We start from the raw sequence: 21,317 nt of genomic DNA, 5'->3' as shown, positions 1-21,317 counted from the left end.
GGATCTCTTGAGCCTAGGAGGTGGAGGCTGCAGTGAGCTGGGATTATGCCACCGCATTCCAGCCTGGACAACAGAGCAGACCCTGTCTCAAAAACAAAAGCAAAAGCCAACAAAAACAAACTACAGTCAGATATCTCACCCCAGTTAAAATGGCTTTCGTCCAAAAGACAGGCAGTAACGAATGCTGGTGAGGATGTGGAGAAAATGGAACCCTCATACACTGTTGGTGGGAATGTAAATTAGTAATAACCTCTATGGAGAACAGTTTAAAGGTTCCTCACAATTTAAAAATAGAGCTACCATATAATCCACCAATCCCACTGCTTGGTATATACCCAAAAGAAAGAAAGAAATCAGTATATCAAAGAGATTTCTGCACTCCCATGTTTATTGCAGCACAATTCATAATAGCTAAGAGTTGAAAGCAACTTGAGTTGTCAATCATCGAATGAATGGATAAAGAAAGTATGGTATATATACACAATGGAGTACTATTCAGACATAAAAAGGAATGAGATCCTATTATTTGCAACAACATGGATGGAACTTGAGATCATTATGTTAAGTAAAATAAGCCAGGCACAGAAAGACGAACTTTGCATGCTCTCATTTATGGGAGCTAAAACAATTAAAACAATTAAATTCATGGAGATAGAGAGTAGAGTGATGGTCACCAGAGGCTGGGAAGGGTAGTGGGTGGTGGGAGGAAGTGAGTCTGGTCAGTGGGTACAAAAACAGTTAGATTGAATGAAGAAGATCTAGCACTTGATAGCTCAACAGTGTGATGATAGGCAACAATTTATTCTACATTTAAAAATAACAAAGTGTGATTGGATTGTTTGTAACACAAAGGATAAATGCTTCAGGTGATGGATGTGATTATTATTATTATTTTTGAGATGGAGTCTTGCTGTGTCACCCAGGCTGGAGTGCAGTGGTGCAGTCTTGGCTCACTGCAACCTCTGCCTCCCAGGTTCAAGCAGTTCTCCTGCCTCAGCCTCTTCAGTAGTTAAGACTACAGGCATCCGCCACTATACCTGGCTAATTTTTTGTATTTTTAGTAGAGACGAGGTTTCACCATGTTAGCCAAGCTGGTTTTGAACTCCTAACCTCAGGTGATCCGCCCATCTTGGCCTCCCAAAGTGCTGGGATTACAGGTGTGAGCCAGTGCGCCTGACCTATATATGATTATTTACCCTGGTGTGATTATTATGCATTGTTTCCTGGATTGAAATATCTCATGTATCCCATAAATATATATACTGCTATGTACCCACAAAAATTAAAAATAAAAGATATGTTGGGTAGGCATTTTACTTCGTCAGTTTTTATGTTTCCTATTTTTTTTTTAACTTCAGCTTTAAAACACTTGGCTTCGTTTTTTATTGTGTAGTAACCATTTAAAAATTCTGAAGAAGATTAGCCGGGTGTGGTGGCAGGTGCCTGTAGTCCTAGCTACTCGGGAGGCTGAGGCAGGAGAATGGCGTGAACCCGGGTGGCGGAGCTTGCAGTGAGCTGAGATGGCGCCACTGAACTCCAGCCTGGGCAGCAGAGCGAGACTCTGTCTCAAAAAAAAAAAAAAAATTCTGAAGAAGATGGGTCACAGTGATTAGATATAGAAAGTCCGAAGAAATTATACTGCAAGGTTTAAAAACATTTAACTCCTAAGCAGAGACTGAATAATCTGGTTGTTATATTCTGTAATTCTATTACACTTAGATACATCATGGATTATGTTGGCCTGTTGTCTTGACCTTTAAACCTGGCCACCAGGTTAAACCCCTCTGGAGACAGATTGCCTAGGCTCAGAGCTGGACTTGGCCACTTCTAGCTGTGTGAACTTGGACAGCTTACTTAACCTCTCCACATCTGAGGCTCCTCATTCAGAAAGTGTGTATAGGAATACCTGATTCATAGGATCATTTTGAGGAATGAGATGTGTAGAGTGTTTCAGCACAATGCAAGGTGCAAGATAAGCAATCACTAGATGGTGGTTCTTGTTATTACCATCAGAAAATACATTCTGAGTTTAAAAAAATGATTGTAAATGACATTTTGAGGTTATTATCCTTTTGTAAATTAAGACCTTTCTTCCTAGCTTCCATCTCCAGGTAAGCTATAAGTGCTTGGAAGGAAAGTAATCCATTGTAGACCTGTATGTTATTAATTAGAAGGGCTATCAGTGATCATTTGGCTCATCCTCACTTTTTACATGTGCTGAAAAAGTAGATTCTTTCTCTCTGGAGGTCTGAGCCTGATAGGAGAGACAGATGAAGAAAAATGAACAACGTTATTATGTATTATGTATTGTTATGTGATAAGTATATTAAAAGATTTATGCACAAGGTACTTACCATAACAATACCTCAACTTGTCTCCCTTCAGTTCTTCCTACCAATCCAACCTATTGGTAGGTTGTTGTCAGGTAATTTGTCTTAAAGAATAGCCTTGAATGTCTCTTCCCTGCCCGAGGTCCCTTAATGGCCTGCTGCTTGTATACCAAGTGAAGTCTAAATTCTTTAATCTGGGATTCTTGGCCTGCTATGTTCTGTCCTTAATTTATTTTCCTAGTACTTCCACCACCATTTGCCTTTATATACCTTAACTCTCTTGGTAAATCCAACTACTTGCCATTCTCGGTGTACTTTCAGTCATCCCTTCAGCATATTCTTTTTGAGGGTCTTCCCCACTATCTGCCTGTTGAAAGGACATCTGTTACTTTTTATCTAGCAGCATGTTCTTGTTCATCTGTGGCAGCTCTTCCTCCTAGCACCAGTGTGTGGTTTATTTATATAAACTTTTATTCAGTCATTCATTTATTTAGTAAATACGCTTTGAAGTTAGATAAGACTACTATCTCTTGTCCCTTCTTCCCATGGGCCTGCTGCCAATGAGAGGTAAGAATTGTACTGAATCTGGGTAAATAAGCCCACCTGAGTTTGCAAGAGAGTAGCACGAGCAGGTTAATGAGGCCATAGCTCCAAGTGCAGAGTTGGAGAGGCCCAAAAGCACAGAATTGGAGAGCCTGTGGTTCAGGGGCTGCCATTTTTCCAAATTGCTGAGATACTCTGCTATATAATGGCAGCCCACGGTTATATTTCTTAGTTGTCTAGTGAAAATACTAGGGAGTTTGGTCGGGTAGTGGTGGGGATTGTGACTCAGCAGAATATTTCACAAATGGTGTGCCAAAATTAAGTGCCAGGTTTTGGTTTCTTTTTGCTTTTGTTGTGAGTTAGACATGTTTCCTTTAAAATGAAAACATCAGTCTTCATTGTTCTAAATGAGAGAAATCTCTGTGATATTTTATGTTAAAAATATCTACAACAGTGAACATATAGTTAGACTCCTGTTTTTAAAAATTGGTTGTATCCTGGAGGTTTACTATGTCCAATCCCTGTTAACTTTAATAAAGTCCCTGTATAGTCAGATACGTGGTAGAGAAGCCAGGTATAATGTAAGAAATTTTATATTGTCAATGTTGAAATGGATACAGTTTTATGATTTATTAATTTAAGTACTTATTTTTTCTTTCCTGAGCTTTGCACACTGCTGATTTATAAAGAGTATTTAGTAGTCTGGGTTGTGAAGTACCAGAGTTGCTGACACATTCCACAGGCAAATGTATTACTTTACTGTACTACAGTATGTAGTAGGATCATGTGGAAGCTTCAATTACAAGCCCATTTCTATTTCTTTCTCTCTTAAATATCTATTAATTTATTCTTAGGCTTTTGCAAATGTTTCGAGGCAAGTAAGTAGCATTCTCTATTTCCTGTTCATAGAATATAGATAGTAAGACAATGATTTATCATCCATTCCTGGGTGTGGTAATTCAGTATGTATTTTGTGTTCCAACTGTTGAGCACCTTTGAAATAATCTTTATGAGTTTCATTTCAGCCTTATGAGTCCTGCTTTGGCTCCCCAGGGTAGAACACTAAAAATTGGTATTCTGTCTCCCTTGGAATTAGGATGGAGGCATGTAACCCAAATTTTGCCTATCACACGTATCCAAGAGAGACTGCACTACAAAGTGAGCTACTGGAGGAAGGAGGCCTTAAGGGGAATTGACTTTCTTCTCTTGTGTTTCCTCCCTTGGGGCCCTCTCTCTCCTTCCTTCACCTTACCAGGAGTAATTACTGTTAACACTATAATGTATCCTTCCAGACTTTGCTGTACAGACATATTAATCTTTTAAAAAACTTAGCTGGGTGTGGTGGCATGTGCCTGTATACTTAGCCATTCAGGAGGCTGATGTAGGAGGATTGTTGAGCCCAGAAGTTTGAGGCTATAGTGAGCTATGTTCATGCCACTGCACTCCAGCCTGGGTGACAGAGTGAGATTCTCTCTCTAACAACAAACAAAAACAAAGCAAAAAACTAATGCAAGTAGGCATTTTTTCAAAAAAAGAAGTGATGTTTGTTTTTCCTGTTTTATGAATTTTCTATTCATGCCCTTTGCTTATTTATTCGCATCTTAGCTTTAAAAAAAAACACTGCATTATTTGTCTGTATTAAGGTATTAGATTGTATAAGTCATACTGGTTATAATTTGCCTCTGAGTTTTTTCTTTTTAGATGCAAAAGTTTTGATTGATTTCTAGTTATTAGTTGCAGCAGTTTATTCCTTTCTCAACCAGAAGGAATTTTCCTCTATGTGTTCTGTATGTTCAGGTAATTTGCCCATGGTTACACAGCTAGTAATCCTGTTAGTTTGGCTCAAGAACACATTCCCTTAACCAGTATTTTATACCAGCTTTCACACACTCTCAAAATCCTTTGCAGTATAGCTGGATTTTGCTTTTGAAGGCCTAAAACATACCAAATACTCAGTACCTTCATGCTTAAATGATTTCTTATCTAGGAGCATTTTCCTGTACATAAAGAGAGAATTAAACCTTGAGTTGGAAAGAATACTTGGAACACTTCCCCTGACATATATTAAGCAATCTTTAACCATATTAGGGCTGCCTGAGATGCTGTGCTTTCAGACATACCAATGTGATAGAAAAAACAGACATCGGAGTCAGACTGCCGGGTTCAAATACTAGCTCTGCTGCTTACTAGTAGTGTGGCCTTGAACAAGTTACTCAGCCACTTTGTGTCTTTGTTTCCTTTTCGGCCAAGTGAAGAGAATTAAAACACCCACCTCATGGGTTTTAGATAAAAGTTATATCAGGTAATACACGTGAAGTGTTCAGAATAGAACCTGGCACATAGTCCACTATCGGATTAGTGGTTATAACTTCAAAAGATGATTTTGCTTCCTACTTGAAATAAGAAGAGCCAACAGGTATGAATCCCATTCAACTTCCTGCTCCATTACCTAATTTATAGGCAGTCCTAACCCATACATAATTAAATGTTTTTACTTTCCCAGAAAACAGAAAAGGATTGCTGAACAGTGTTGAGGCTCATCTGAGATTTTGATAGTTGTAGCAGTTATTTTGTCATATTCAAAAACTCGGCTCTCATAGTAGAAAAAGGTGAGTGGTTAGAGGAATCTAGCATTTAGGACCTTGTGTAGGGCAGGAGCGATAGAAGAAAAAGTAAGTAAGGTAAAGGGATTAGTTGAGCTGATGTAGTACAGGGCCCAAGTTAATTAGGGAAGGAAATGATGTTAGAAAACAGAAAAGGGAGGAATCAAGAGAGGAATCATAAAAAGGTTCAGAAATAAGGTTGAGAGCATTGCTGATTATGTTGCCTGGATACCTAACCTATTCTCGGTGTTGGAGAGACAATTGTGAGAGGTAGGATCATGAATTGGATTGGTTGAGATAATTATTTTTTTCCCTGAGAATTCTTTCAGCTCTATAGTGTACATATTTCTTTTTGGATCTGCCTCTCCCCACAAAGTCCCCAAATAATAGTAACCTGTAAGAATCATGAAATAACTTACGAGCTGAACATGTAGAATATGTTCCCCTCTTTTCAGAATATAGTTGGCATCCAGTAATCAACAATAAATAGGGAAAAAAATCACAATAATATAAATTTGTTTTCTAACTCTTTTCATGCTTTTCTTAAGGTTATTCAGTCTGTCAAATACATAATTTTTTTTGGAAAAAGGAATTATTAAAAGGTAGATACAATATAGTAGATGCTCATGATCTTAGATCTCTTATATAAGAGGTCTTCGTATTATGTTTTTATACAGCTTACCCAGGATTAATGAGCATACTATTCATTTAATTTGTAAATTAGTTTGGACACTTTTTACACTTCGCTGTCCATTCTGTGTCAGTTTTTTGATGAGTTCACTTAAGGCTACATTAAGCTTTCTCATTCATGTAGAATCTAGTTAGGCCTTTTGGTTTATCTCATGGACAGAGTGTAAAGTACTTGACAGAATTTGATCTGACAGCTTTACAGTTACGTAACATAGAACAGAAGCTTAAAAACAACAAAAAAGAGAGAGAAGCAAGGGATTTATCATAGCAACCTATATTTCTCTCTGGAACTTTACCACCCTTCCGCTGCCTCTCTAAACTGTAGTAGCAGAACCACTGTTAGGCTAGCAATTTACATAGTCTTAAATTAACCAAGACTCAAAAACAAACAAAAAACAATCCCAAGCATTTAGAGGTGAAAAGGTCTTTAGGATTATCCTGTCCAGTTGCATCACGTTACCAATGAGAGTACAGAAGCCTAAAGAGGGTAAGTAACTTGCCTATGGTCATAAAGCTAGTTAGTGGCAGAGCCGACCCCAGAGCCAAGGTCACAGAATTCCAATTCTAGTGCTCTTTCTGGTGTAATATGTGAATAGAATATTTAATAATATCATTATATTTTACAAAAGAAAATGTTATGTAACCATGACAAATACTATATTTGATTTTGCATATTTAATAAAAATAATTATATTTAAAAGTATATCTGATTGCCTAGGTTCGTATTTCTGTAGCCTTACTAGTGGTATGATGTTAGTCAAGTCTCTTGAACTCCAAAACTGTTTCTTCATCTATCAAATGGGGCAGATAGGAGTTCCTTGTTATATAGTAAATGTGACAGTCTCTCTAAAGCCTGATAAAGGAATATTTCTCAGTAAATGTTACCTGCTGCTGTTACTGATTTATAATAATAATTTCTAATTCTTTCATCTTCCTTTAAATTCGAATAAAATTTAGCACTGAGAATGACTGGAAACAAAAGTAATGGATTTAAGAACAGATTTGCAAACATAAAAATATTTTAGAAGAGAGGTATAGTTGTGTGTGTGTCTGGGCCTTTGGAATTAGGGAAGTATTTTCCAGTTTTTTTCATATTAAAAGCTATGATGGATACAGTTGTTTTTAAACCGTGTTCAGAAATCACAACATCTAACTAAGGGGTTTCTCCCCTGGTGCTCTTGTGTATGCAAATTTGAGGGTATCTAAATTGTCAGACTCCGGGACACAGGGTTGTTTTGTATTTAAGTAACATTTGTATATGAAAAAAAATCTTTGACAATAATAAAAGTAAGCCCAGAAGTTATTTTTTCTGTTAAAAAACCTTACTTGAAAAAGAGAATGAAGAATCACTAATTTGTTTTCACACTTTAGTGATGTTCTACTTGCCTTTGATCTGTAGTAGTGTGTTTTTGTATAGTGCTGTGTTTTCTAATGTGCTGACATACTACTGGCGATTTGGTAGATATTTTTAGATTATATTCAGGTGAACATTTAAATTATAGGAAATTTAATGCTGATTAGGAAAATGTGTAATCTAATATATCAAATTGGTGGTTTCATAGGTCTTAATATTTTTCCCTTTATTGTTGTACCCACAGGCAAGTCTTAATAGTTTAGGGTTAATAAAATGTTTCTAAAAAAATGAGTTGAGATTCTGATACATGCTGCAACGTGGATGAACTTTGTGACCATTATGTACAGTGACATAAATGTGACACAAAAGGACAGTTATTCTATAATTTCACTTAAAATGTTCCTAGAATAGTCCAATTCATAGACAGGAAGTAAAATAGAGGTTACCAGGGGGTAGTGGGAGGAAGGAATGGACAGTTATTGTTTAATGGGTACAGACCATGTTTGGGGTGATGAAAAAGTTCTGGAAATGGATAGTGGTGCTGGTTGCACAACATTGTGAGTCTACTGAACTGTATACTTAAAAATGGTTAAAACGGTAAATTTTGTTATGTATATTTTATCACAATTATAAAAGGGGAGCAGGGATGGGATGAGAAGAATGCGTTTTGGTTTTTTGTTTTTTTAAGTGAATTGAGAAAAATATTAGATAGTGATACAGGCACTTGACACTCAGAAAAATGTTGATGGTGGTATGCAAATTACTGAGGTTTGGACAACACTGGGATAGAGGAAAGATCAGTGGACTTAGGGACACCTGTCCTGTGTTCCAGTCTCACCCGTGCCATGACGTAGTAGGGTGGGCCTGTATACCACTCTTATCTAAAGCCTCTTAGGGCCATGCACAGTGGCTCACACCTGTAATCACACTGGAGGTTTAGGCGGAAGGATCGCTTGAACCCCGGAGTTTGAGACCAGCCTGGGCAACCTGGGGAGACCTCATCTCCATAGAAAATACAGACTAGCTGGGTGTGATGGTGTGTGCTTGTGGTCTTAGCTACTTGGGAGGCTGAGGCCAAGACTTCTAAGACTGTTGCTACCCTAAAGTTCTGTGATTCTGTGTTATGACTTTGGGTTCTTTATTTAGATGACCTAGTTTGCTTATTTAATAGAATTTTCTCCTTTTCAGTGATCAAGCTAAAATAAAATGCGTATTTAGAATTTTAAATATGAAATTAGCATTTAAAATCTTCTAAGAACCATAGTATCATAGTAACAGTAAGTGAAAAAGAAATCACTTGTGAACTTGAACTTGCTGTTCTATCAAACTCTTACATCCATTTTGTATTCTTTATGCTGCCATATTATTTTTATGTGGTTGTGATTATGCTTTTATAGACAAAGTTTCTGGCAGCAGTCTTCAAATACAAATTTGCATTTCATTCTTTAGATTACAATTGCTCTTAGTAAATGAAAATTTAAATGTGTTTCATCCATACTTTGTTTTGGTAGCTAATATTCAAGTGAATCTTTTGAATTGATTTAGGGAGAATACTATAACATTAATCCTCTTGAGCCTCATCTAGTCAATGATATGGTATAATAAATGTCTTAGTGCTTTACTTGGATGTTTGAGTCTTTGATACAATTTGGATATTTGATATTAGGGGTCTTGTCTATAAGAGAAGAAAAACAGTTATTATGTTCTGTTTTCCTAGTCATACTACTTTTATCGACTATTGACCATTTGTTTCGTGTTTATAATTTCATCTACAATTTTAATCTTCTTTGAAATTGTTAGATCTGACTGTAGAACATAATATTTCCTTAGTTTGCTTTTACGTATTGAATTTGATAGAAATACAAAGATTTGCCCAAGCTAACAAAGAAGCTTCCTTCACAGTAGAGCTACTGTTTTATTTTGTGATCCTTTTCTACCTATAACATCTTACTTGCATAAGCTCCTGGTTGATCTCTCTTGAAATTCATAGGCTTTTGAAAAGTTGGCTGCAAATCTTGTGGTATTATTCCCAAATCATTTCACAAGTTTTTCTTACCTTCTCTTTAATTTAGACGTTTACATTTACTAACAGTTGAAATGAATTTGTGCTTTCTGTTTTTAAGTTTTGATTTTTAAAAATCAGTTTGATTTAGAAATGTACATATTTATATAAAATTAGGCTCCCAACCATATGTACATCAAGTTTTATTTTATTTATTTATTTATTTATATTTTTTGAGACAGAGTCTTGCTCTGTCGCCCAGACTGGAGTGCAGTGGCACAATCTCAGCTCACTGCAACCTCCGCCTCACAGGTTCAAGCAATTCTCCTGCCTCAGCCTCCTGAGTAGCTGGGACTACAGACACGCACTACCACGCCCGGCTAATTTTTTGTGTTTTTAGTAGAGATGGGGTTTCACTGTGTTAGCCAGGATGGTCTCGATCTCCTGACCTCGTGATCCAACCACCTTAGCCTCCCAAAGTGCTGGGATTACAGGCGTGAACCACCGCGCCCGGCATGTACATTAAGTTTTAAAGTCCTTAGGACCTAAATTTCAGATTAGGGTAAAAATAGTTCCTCTTATCATCATCATATCTTGAAAATTCAGAAAAACATACTCAGTTATTAACTGTTACAGTGTATGTCAATCTTATCTCTTTTTTTGGTGTTTCTCTGGTATTTCCATTAGATTTTCAGTTTCTTGCCTTCTAATACTTTTGTGATAAAATAAGTTTGAAGGTCATTTCAAAGAGGAAAGTAACTTTTAGTTGATCTTCTGCCTTCCCCTTTATAAAACTGTTTTAAATAAAAATTGAAGAGGTTATTGGGTAAATGCAAACTAGGTAACTTTTAAAACAAGATATTCTATACTAACTTTATACTTCCTTTAAGAACTAATAGCTTAGTATTTGATTTAGATCATAAGTTTATTTTTTATTTTTATTTTTTTGAGATGGAGTCTCACTCTGTCACCCAGCCTGGAATACAGTGGTGCGATCTTGGCTCACCGTACACTCCACCTCAAGCGATTCTCCTGCCTCAGCCTCCCGAATAGCTGGGACTATAGGCGTGTACCACCACGGCCAGCTAACTTTTTGTACTTTTAGTAGAGACGGGGTTTCACTGTGTTAGCCAGGATGGTCTCCATCTCCTGACCTTGTGATCCGCCTGCCTCAGCCTCCCAAAGTGTCGGGATTACAGGCGTGAGCCACCGCGCCTGGCCCGTAAGTTTATTTTTTGTTTAACTTTTTAACTTTTTATCATGGAAATTTTTCTTTTCTTTCTTTCTTTCTTTTTTTTTTTTTTTTTTTTGAGACAAGGTCCCACTGTGTCACCCAGGCTGGCACGATCATACCTCACTGCGTCATTGAACTCCTGGGCTCAGGTAATTCTCTCACCTCAGCCTCCTGAGTAGCTGGGACTACAGGTGCATACCACCATACCCGGCTAATTTTCATATTTTTGTAGAGCCAAGGTCTCACTGTGTGGCCCAGGCTGGTCTCGATCTTCTGAACTCAAGTGATCTACATCTACCCTCCTTGGCCTCCCAAGGTGCTGGGATTACAGGCATGAGCCACTGTGCCCGGCCTTGTCATGGAAATTTTCAAGAGTAAACAAATCAGGATACTCTCCGCAGTGCACTGACATGTCTCTTAAGTTACTTTTAATTTATATTTTCTTTCCATCTTACTTTTCTTCTATAAACTCCATGTCATATATTTGGAAGAAACCGAGTTATTCTAAACTTGGTTGACTGCATACTTAAGGCATCACTTAACATATTTCTCTAATGGCTTGGTGAGATTTAGGTCTGATTTTCTTGTTGCATCACATCAGGATGCAGTAGGGTTGTCTCACTTTTAGTAACATTGGTTAGCCTGGGTATATAGACCTAACAACAATGACCACGTAAGTCTACCAGAAAACTCATGCAGGAGTGCTTATAGCAGCTTTATTCATAATTGCAAATATTGGAAATAGCCAAACGTTCATCAGCATTAGAATGGGTAAATAAATTAACTGATAGATGCAACAGCGTTCATGTTTCTCACAGAAGTAATGTTGAGTGAAGAGTTAACACAGTAAAGAGCATACTGAATGATTTCAAATATAAGTTCAAAATGAGCAAAATTAATGTCTCATTTAAAAATAAGACCAATGAAATAATACTACCTATTAAAAAAGTCTTTTCCCCGCCAAATGAGATGTCTCCATTATTACATACTCAATTTCCATAGTTATGTGTATTTCTATATCTTGTTCCATTTGTTGATTCACATGCCTGTATCACATTGTTTTAATTATAGAAGTTTTATAAGATGTTTGTCTCTGACAGGGTGCATTCTTCTAGCTATTTTTGCTTGTCTGTTCTTTCAAATTAATTTTATAATCAACTTTTCTTGCCTCAGGAAAAAATAAAACCTTAAAGGTATTTCATTAGGATTGCATTAAATTAATAGATTATCTTAGGGAGATCCGGTACCTTTATGATGCTGAAGCTTTCTTTTCAAGAACATGGTTTTTCTTTTGTCTTGTTCACTTTCAGGAATGTTTTGTAGTTTTCCTTATATAGATTTTGTACTGTTTCTGTTGTTGAATTTAAGCCTATTTTGATTTTTGCTGTTGTAAATGAGGTCTTCATCTCTATTTATACTTTTTTTTCTATTTTTACTTTGCCGCCCCCCCCCCCCCCTTTATTTCTTACTGTTTTGTTGTATGTGTGAAGACTGGTGTCTTTCTGTATGCTAATTTTATGTCCTATTTTACTAAATTTTCTTGTTGCTTGGAATAGTTTTTTCATGGATTCTTTTGAATTTTTCAGTTAAGTATATTATTTGCAAATAATAGATATAGCAATGGTTTCGCTTCTACCCTACTCCCACCCCAGTTATTATGCCTCTAATTGCTTTCTCTTGTCTAATTGGATTGATCATTGCCTACATAATGTTATATAGTAGTGGAATCCTTGTTTTTCTAATCTTTAGTGTTAAAACTTTTAGTGTTTCCCCATTAAAATCTGGCTTAAAAAACAAATAACAACAACAAAAAACCCCACAAGATAGGCCTGGCACAGTGGCTTAGTGTCTGTAATCCCAGCACTTTGGGAGGTCAAGGTAAAAGAATTGCTTGAGCCCAAGAGTTAAAGGTTACATAGAACGATTGCACCAATGCATTTAAGCCTGGGTGACAGAGCGAAACCCTATCTCAAAAAAAAAAAAAAGAAAAAAGCTATACATATGAGAATTATAATTTATAATATACCATAATATTCATCTGTTGCAGCTGTACAGTTCAGTGATTTCTTTTTGTGTGTGTGTGACAGAGTCTCACTCTTTCACCCAGGCTGGAGCGCAGTGGTGCGATCTTGGCTCACTGCAACCTCTGCCTCCCGGGTTCAAGCAATTCTTCTGCCTCAGCCTCCCCAGTAGCTGGGATTACAGGCACCTGTCACCATGCCTGGCTAATTTTTGTATTTTTAGTAGAGACGGGGTTTCACCATCTTGGCCAGGCTGGTTTTGAACTCCTGACCTCATGATCCACCTGCCTTGGCCCCCCAAAGTGCTGGGATTACAGGCGTGAGCCACTGCGCCCGCAGTGATTTTTTTTAGTTTTTTTTTTTTTTGAAATTTATAGGGTTGTGCAGCTATCATCACAATCCAATTGTAGAACGTTTTCATTATTCCAAAAAGTTCTCGTGTCCTTTTACAGTGACTTTTATGTTGAGTGGTTTATGAGAGTATATTTATATGTGTATTTTTGTGTGTATGTACATATAAATGTCTTATGTGTATGTGACCATATTTATTATTTAAGGAAGTATCTGTTAATTTATTTCATTGCCTGTTTTTAATACAAATGAATAATGTTTGAAAGTTTTCTTTTTTGACATGCATGGTTAAATCAGCAGGTTCAAGTTGTATTCTGTGGGCATAGTGAAACAGAAAAATCTTGTTATAACAAAATATGGCAACATTGTAGTAAAATTTATTTTCTGTGAGTAAAGGAAGATGGCATTTCATATTCTGAATTGTTTGTTCCATGTTGTTTGTTAAAGAGGATGGCATTCCCTGTGGATATGCTGGAAAATTGCAGCCATGAGGAATTGGAAAATTCTGCTGAAGATTACATGTCAGATTTAAGGTGTGGGGACCCTGAAAATCCAGAGTGTTTTTCTCTTCTCAATATTACGGTAAGGTGTTCTGCAGTGATTGTCATCAATCTTTTCAGTCCAGTTTATACATGAAATAAATATCCTTTTTTAAAAAAAATCATTTTAAGTGTTAATCATTAATTTTTGAAATCTTTACAGAAATCTATTCAGTAAAATGGATAAATATTGGTTGATCAGTTTTTAAAAAGACAAACTCCACAGGTTATTGCTATTTGATTTTATGTCTTTAAAATTATATGTGAGAATACCACCAGTTTTGCTTAAGACTGTTTACTATATTTGAGCTGCTTCAGATTTACTTTAGATTTGGGATTTGTGAGTTTAGAAATTTTTTTAATTAAAAAATCAGCAAAACACTAAATTACATATTTTTTGTGCTGTGAATCTTTTCTTCCTTTTTCTGAAAAAGTAAAATCAAATTTTCTAGTCAGTAAATTATAATATTTTGTGATAGAAACATCATTAGACTTGGAACCATTAGAGTTTCACTGTGAACTGTGGTGGACAAATTCCTTAACTTCTCTAGGCCTTGGATTTTTCTTCTGGAAATGACTTAAAGAATTTTTTAAAGTCTTCCCCAGCACCAATATGTTTATAATTCTCTGAATTGTAATGCTATCTCTAATTAGGGAATAAGTGTTGGATTAAATGAAGGCAAAAAAATGTTAAAGCATATTAGTAGCATGTATCTTCCCAGAAAAATTAATTTACTTGACTGCTTTTTTTTTTTTTTTGAGATGGAGTCTCGCTCTGTTGCCCAGGCTGGAGTGCAGTGGCGCGATCTTGGCTTACTGCAACCTCTGCCTCCTGGGTTCACGCCATTCTCCTGCCTCAGCCTCCCGAGTAGCTAGGACTACAGGCGCCCACCACCATGCCCAGCTAATTTTTGATATTTTTAGTAAAGATGGGGTTTCACTATGTTAGCCAGGATGGTCTCAATCTCCTGACCTTGTGATCTGCCCACCTTGGCCTCCCCAGAGTGCTGGATAACAGGCATGAGCCACTGTGCCTGGCCTGCTTTTTTTTTTTTTTTAACTAGATAATGGAATGTCTACCTCAAGTAGTCTAAATAACAGATGATAAATTATAGTTGTTTTTTAATGACTTTATGGGCCATATTATAGCTTTGGTTTTTATTCAGATGTGTGGCTAGATACATAATATTTATTGAAACAACTTTTCATATTTTCCCTAAGACAATAAAATTATTCCAAAAGGGAAGTCTATCTGATTTACTCTTTTTTTAGAGACTAGAAATAATGTCTCCTATAAAATAAATTAAAATTAATATAGGAAAAGTTTACTACTTTGATAAAAGATTGATTTTTTAATGTATTTTCTTAACAGACTGTTCACTAATCTTTATTAATTTGTCATTTCAGATTCCTATTAGCCTGTCAAATGTAGGCTTTGTACCTCTTTATGGTGGAGATCAGACCCAGAAAATTCTTGCTCTCTTTGCACCTGAAGATTCACTGACAGGTCTCTTTTTGCTTAATTTTTATAAATTAAGGAATTTTTCTCCAAATTTATTTAAATTTGTTAGAAATTTATTTAAAACGTAGCTACATGAAGGAATTTGTTTTTTTTAAAAAGTGTTTCAAATTGTAATTTTATGAAAATGTAATTATTAATTGCTTATAGCTACATGTTTGATGGATGAATGTCTGTTATCACACTGCTATAAAGAACTTCTTGAGACTGGGTAATTTATAACAAAAAGAGATTTAATTGACTCTCAGAGCCAGGCGCGGTGGCTCATGCCTGTAATCCTAGCACTTTGGGAGGTCGAGGCAGGTGGATCACCTGAGGTCAGAAGTTTGAGAACAGCCTGACCAACATGGTGAAACCCCATCTCTACTAAAAATACAAAATTAGCTGGGCGTGGTGGCACATGCCTGTAATCCCAGCTACTTTGGAGGTTGAGGCAGGAGAATTGCTTGAACCCAGGAGGTGGAGGTTGTAGTCAGCTGAGATGACACCATTGCACTCTAGCCTGGGCAATAAGAGTGAAACTCCATCTCCAAAAAAAAAATATTAAAAATTGACTCACAGTTCCAAATGGCTGGGAGGCCACAGGAAACTTGCAATCATGGCAGAAGGGGAAGCAGGCACGTCTTACATGGTTGCAGGCAAGAGAGACTGTGTGCGCACGTGTGTGAAGGAGGAACAGTCAAACATTGTGAAACCATCAGATCTTGTGATAATGGGACCCCCCCCCCCCGACCCGTGATCGAATCACCTCCCACCAGGTCCCTCCCTCTACATGTAGGAATTGTGGGGATTACAGTTCAAGATGAGATTTGGGTGGGGATGCAGCCAAACCATATCAATGAAATAAAAATGGTATAAATGAGGCTACAAAGTACAATATTACTATTTGGTAAGGTTTATATAGATACTCTGAAATGTAAAGTATATGGATACTTTATAGTACGATATGGCCTTATTAAGTCTAAAAGTGTACTTTAAAACTCAAGTGTTAATGATTATTTATTCTGTTTTAGCTGTGGCACTTTACCTTGCTGATCAGTGGTGGGCTATTGATGATATTGTGAAAACATCTGTTCCTTCAAGAGAGGGGCTTATGCAGGTAACAAGATCCTTTAATTTTGAGTGTTTCTTTTGAGGCCATTTCACAGTGTTTCCTGTAAACAGTGATGGTTTTTGAGCTCTTCCCCATTTAAAAAATATCAGGTTATATTAAACCCTAGAATTTCATTCTTACGATGAAGCCAGCATTCAGGTTGGGCTTCCTCCATTTTTATGTGATTCTATAAGTATCTGAGATTGGGTGAGGAAGAATGAATACCTATGGGTTAGGTGAGCTTTGGCTACCTTTAACCACTTTAGCTTCTGATTTTCTTATTTGATAGAGGAAAAGCTAGTTCCCTTTGTGTGATTGTTTAGCTTCTGTCTCTAGGAGAGACTGACCAGGAAACTTGTTTATTAGTAGGGCCTCTTCAGGTGGTCTATATAGTGTTCCTAACAGTGGAATGACCAGGTTCAGGAGAGAGCAAGCTTCCAGCCTCGGCAGGGTTATAGTAGAAGGCAGCCAGCTGAAGAGTGTTGCAGGAAGGAAGTTGGTTTTCATGCTAGAGATGAAAGGGTTTAAGAGACATCTCTGGTGCTCTAGTTATTGGAGGATAAATAGGACAGGATATGGAAAATCTGTAGAAACCAAGATGTAACATATTTGAGGAGGCAGGGCATAATAAAAAAAAGATGAAATCTTTGGTGGCTGGAAGAGTCAGATTTATAATAATTATTGGAGAAATAGGAAACTGACTTGGCAGAAGGGCATTAGACTTTGCTTACTTAAAAAGAATACTGACTTCTTGGAGAAGCAGTACTATTCATTAATTAAGTATAGAGTTTCTTGTTAATTAATCCTAAAAGAGACCCTTGATGAGGATCATGATTTTTTTTTTTTTGGGGATGGAGTTTCGCTCTTGTCGCCTAGGCTGGAGTGGGGTGCGATCTCTGCTCACCACAACCTTCGCCTCCTGGGTTCAAGCGATTCGCCTGCCTCTGTCTCCTGAGTAGCTGGGATTACAGACATGTGCCACCATGCCCGGCTAATTTTGTATTTTTAGTAGTGATGGCGTTTCTCCATGTTGGTCAGGCTGGTCTCGAACTCCCGACTTCAAGTGATCCACCTGCCTCAGCCTCCCAAAGTGCTGGGATTACAGACATGAGCCACCACGCCCAGCCAACAGGAGAATGAATTTAATAGAAATATATATGTGTCTTGATATTCTTCCTTTAGAACACTTCTAGGATAGGCCAACTCTGTAAAAACTTGTCAGATTCGCAGGGTGCCAGCTACTGTTCATTTTTTTGTGGGCAGTTGAACCAGTCAGAAGAAACAAGGAAAGCATATCAAGAAACTTTGATCCTGTTGCTCCAGTTCACAGAAAAGCAAAACTTGATGCTTGCTTAAAGGGGCAGTGGCAGCAGGAAAAAAAGAAACTGAAGAAACTTGCAGGTTACTAGGGTGTTTTTATTTCTTCCCTTTGAGTTGGGAACTTTGAAAGAGATGGGAGGATATGAGAATAATGCACTTAGTATTATTAAGTATTAGTAACTTTTGGATATTGCATTAATTCTTCAGTGTGCCTTAAGATTCCCAAAGTGGTAGGCCCATCCGCTGAAGGCTAGGAGAATACCTGGTTATCTGCCAGTCTGATAAGAAACTTTGAACAAAAACTGAAGGGGAGGAGGGAATTAAATCCCTGCATAAAGCTGTAAAGTTGGTGGAGTAGATAGCAATAAAGGAGTATAATATGTTCTCAGGAACAGTTCTGATAGTGAAAGGAAGTATGTATGTCAAGAAAATAAACATTCTGATGTGTTTTAACATGACTGAGGTTTGGCACATTATAGATATGAAGGCTAAAGGATGGAGAAGGAGAAGGGAAAATCTTAATATGATGGTATATTGTAGCTTTTGCTGTTCAAGTGGAGAAACTATGAAACCTCCAGATATGGACTGGGAAAAGAGGAGGAGTCAAAACCAAAAATAAGACTACAACTATTTGGACTCTTTCAGCCTTAGTTACCTTAGGGACAACATTCCCTCTTTTTTTTTTTTCGACACAGGCTTACTGACGCCCAGGCTGGAGTGTAGTGGCGTGATCTCGGCTCACTGCAACCTCTGCCTCCCAGGTTCGAGCAATTCTCCTGCCTTAGCCTCCCGAGTAGCTGGGACTACAGGCGTGTGCCACCTTGCCCAGCTAATTGTTGTATTTTTAGTAGAGATGCGGTTTTGCCATGTTGGTCAGGCTGGTTTCGAACTCCTGACAAGTGGTCCACCCGCCTTGGCCTCCCACAGTGCTGGGATTACAGGTGTGAGCCACCACTCCTGGCCTACGTTCCCTCTTAAATAGAGAAATCAGCGAAGGGGGACTGCTATTCCAGTCAAATCCTGGCCAGTAAGGAAAAATTGGTTGGTAAAGTTACAGAAGGGTGTAACCATTTTTGTACTTATCAAATACTTGACTTGGAGCAAGTTGACTTTATTTTTATAAACCTCTCTGTACCTGGAACCTGATGCTCAATTATATGGACGGGAGGTCCTCAATAGTATGCTGCAAAACTTTGTCCATTGTGTCCTTCATTTTGTCAGTGACTTAGAGGCATGCTTATCAATTCTGCATGTCACGGTGCTGAATGGAGGAGCTAATCTGTGAAGGGCAGAATTAAAAAACAAAGAGAAAGATCTAACATAATAAAATTAAATAGGGAGAAATGTAATACCTATAGGTTCAAAAAATTAACTGTACACCATGAACACCAAACCGAAACAACAGTACATATGAAAAAGTATTGGGCTTTAGTTAATTGGCAGTAAAATCCAGAGAAGCAAAAAAGCTAATAAAAACTTTGTTTATATAGAAAAGCCCCATTGTCTCAGCAGCACCTTCAAAATATCTTCATGAAATCCACATCCCAAACGTGAAGAGAGATGTTACGGATCTGGAGCAATTTCAAGAGAGAGGACTGAAATGGCAAGAGTACCCCAGATTGTGTTAGATTAGCCTTTTCCTTCATTTATAACCATGTTTAACGTTGCTGTGAAATTTAGGGGAACATCATGGCTCTATCTTCAAATATTTATAGGCTGTGTGGCTGCAGAATATCAAAATATAGTCTTTGAGAAATAGATTTCAGCTCTGAATAAGGAAGAATTGTTATTGGTCAGAACTGTGGGTTCAAGGAAGGAATGGGTTGCCTTGGAAGCTATTGCCAGTCAGCTGCTATTTCCTATGTTTGGTATGTGAGATCCCCTGCCAGGGGTATTTTTGAGAGTAGTGTATGTATATGGTCAATCTTTTCTCTATCCACTAAACTAATTAGAGCCTGAACTTGTTTTAAGAGACCTGGGGAAAATAGGCTTATGTACAGATTTTTTTTTTTTTTTAATTGAGACACAGTCTCACTCTGTCGCCCAGGCTGGAGTGCAGTGGTGCAGTCACAGCTCACTGCAACCTCAACCTCTTGCGCTCAAGTGATCTTCCCCCTTTAGCCTCCCGAGTAGCTGGGACTACAGGTGTGCTCAGCCATACCCGGCTAATGTTTGTATTTTTTGTAGAGACGGGTGGGTTTTGCCATGTTGCCCAGGCTGGTCTCAAACTCCTGAGCTCAAGCGATCCACCCATCTCAGCTTCCCAAAGTGCTGGGATTACAGGCATGAGTCCCTGTACTGGCCTGTGTATGAGGAACACCTCACTATTTGATATCAGAAAGTTCTGAGTGTTGGTGGGGTGCCTGTGACCATGTAGCCCTGTGTGTAGGAAGTGAGGCTCCGTTTCTGTTCTATTACTGCCCTAAGTATGTTTTTATTAGACTTCTTTGGTGTCCCTGTCTTTGTTGACAGCAAAGATAGGGCTATTAAATGAACATTTTACCAGAAAAGATGAGACACATTTCTTTCCCAAGAGTGTAATTATGGCTTCCCTCACCAAATGATATAATTGTTCTTAAAGTGTTCAGGGGATAACACAAGGCTGCCTTTTTTTTTTTTTTTTTTTTTTTAAATGTGGCGACTGAAAAGCAGTTGAAATAGTTTACTATAGTGAGGGCTGTGATTAGGGTTGGTAAGACCCTGGATCTGGGCAGCTGGAAGCAGAAAGAAGATGGTGAGTGCTGAAAGACATGCTAGGGATTGGTACATTGGGGACCTGTTTTGCCCGATTTAGAATTTTGTTGAAAGGCAGTATTCTATGCATAATATGTGTGTGTGGAAATGGATTGTAATCTATGTGAATGATTAGTCTCATCTCTGTGGTAATAAAATGTTTTGCAAATTGTTTTGAATGCATTTGAAGTGCTTTGAATTCCAGTATGAGGTATGGGAGCAGGGAGCAAAGTAAATAGCATCTTGTGATTGATGCATATTATAACTGCTGTGCCTGGTGTTTGACTCTCTTTGTAGGTGAGCACTCTTGGGGAGAGAGTGGTTCTGTATGTTCTGAATCGAATTATTTATAGAAAACAGGAAATGGAGAGAAATGAGATCCCATTCCTGTGTCATAGCAGTACTGATTATGCTAAGATTCTGTGGAAGAAAGGAGAGGCCATTGGGTTTTATTCAGTTAAGCCTACAGGTGAGTCTTTAAAAGTTATTTAAACTGTGTATTATGGAAATCTCCATTTTAGACCCCTCCAACTGTATCAATATCTCTGTTAAATTAATCTCTAGCATGCAAATTGAGGTGATTTTAATTAGTATTTCTTGGGAGTACTTTGATTCTACCATCCTATGACAGTGAGGAATGTTGGGAAAGTGTTTTGAAAAAACAAAATAAAAATAAACATTTGATCCCGAAGAAGATTTCTCCATATATATGGAGACACAGTTGTACGTTGAACCTCATATTTGTCTATCTTCTTGCCCTCACATTTCCAAAAGTTGTTGTTTACTTTGATTCCTGTTGCTGTTACTGTTACAGGTTCCTTCTAAAACCCCAGTCTACCTGTGGCCCAAATGCATAGCCTGTTTGTGCGTAGCACACCTCATTCAGCCTGACATGTGAAAGAGCAACTTGGCCAATTACCAAGAAAAACAAAATGCTTTAATATATTTAGTAAATACAAACAGCTTTGAAATTGTTACTCTAAAG

General features: G+C 37.6%; 1 protein-coding gene across 8 annotated transcripts in view; it reads left to right on the top strand.

Annotated features, from left to right (window-relative positions):
• Nucleotides 1-21,317, top strand: part of FAM169A (family with sequence similarity 169 member A) — an 88,822-nt gene that overhangs the window by 11,976 nt on the left and 55,529 nt on the right. For all 8 annotated transcript variants that reach the window (XM_054486992.1, XM_054486993.2, XM_063664898.1 and 5 more), the window contains exons 2-5: nucleotides 13,576-13,710; nucleotides 15,075-15,174; nucleotides 16,200-16,285; nucleotides 20,630-20,801. In XM_054486992.1, the coding sequence (XP_054342967.1) occupies nucleotides 13,576-13,710; nucleotides 15,075-15,174; nucleotides 16,200-16,285; nucleotides 20,630-20,801 (493 nt within the window). The remainder of the gene's footprint in view (nucleotides 1-13,575; nucleotides 13,711-15,074; nucleotides 15,175-16,199; nucleotides 16,286-20,629; nucleotides 20,802-21,317) is intronic.

The sequence above is a fragment of the Pongo pygmaeus genome, chromosome 4 (assembly GCF_028885625.2).
Source record: "Pongo pygmaeus isolate AG05252 chromosome 4, NHGRI_mPonPyg2-v2.0_pri, whole genome shotgun sequence".
NCBI lineage: Eukaryota > Metazoa > Chordata > Mammalia > Primates > Hominidae > Pongo > Pongo pygmaeus.
Note: the sequence above shows the minus strand (reverse complement) of the source record. Positions and strands in the feature narration are given on the sequence as shown.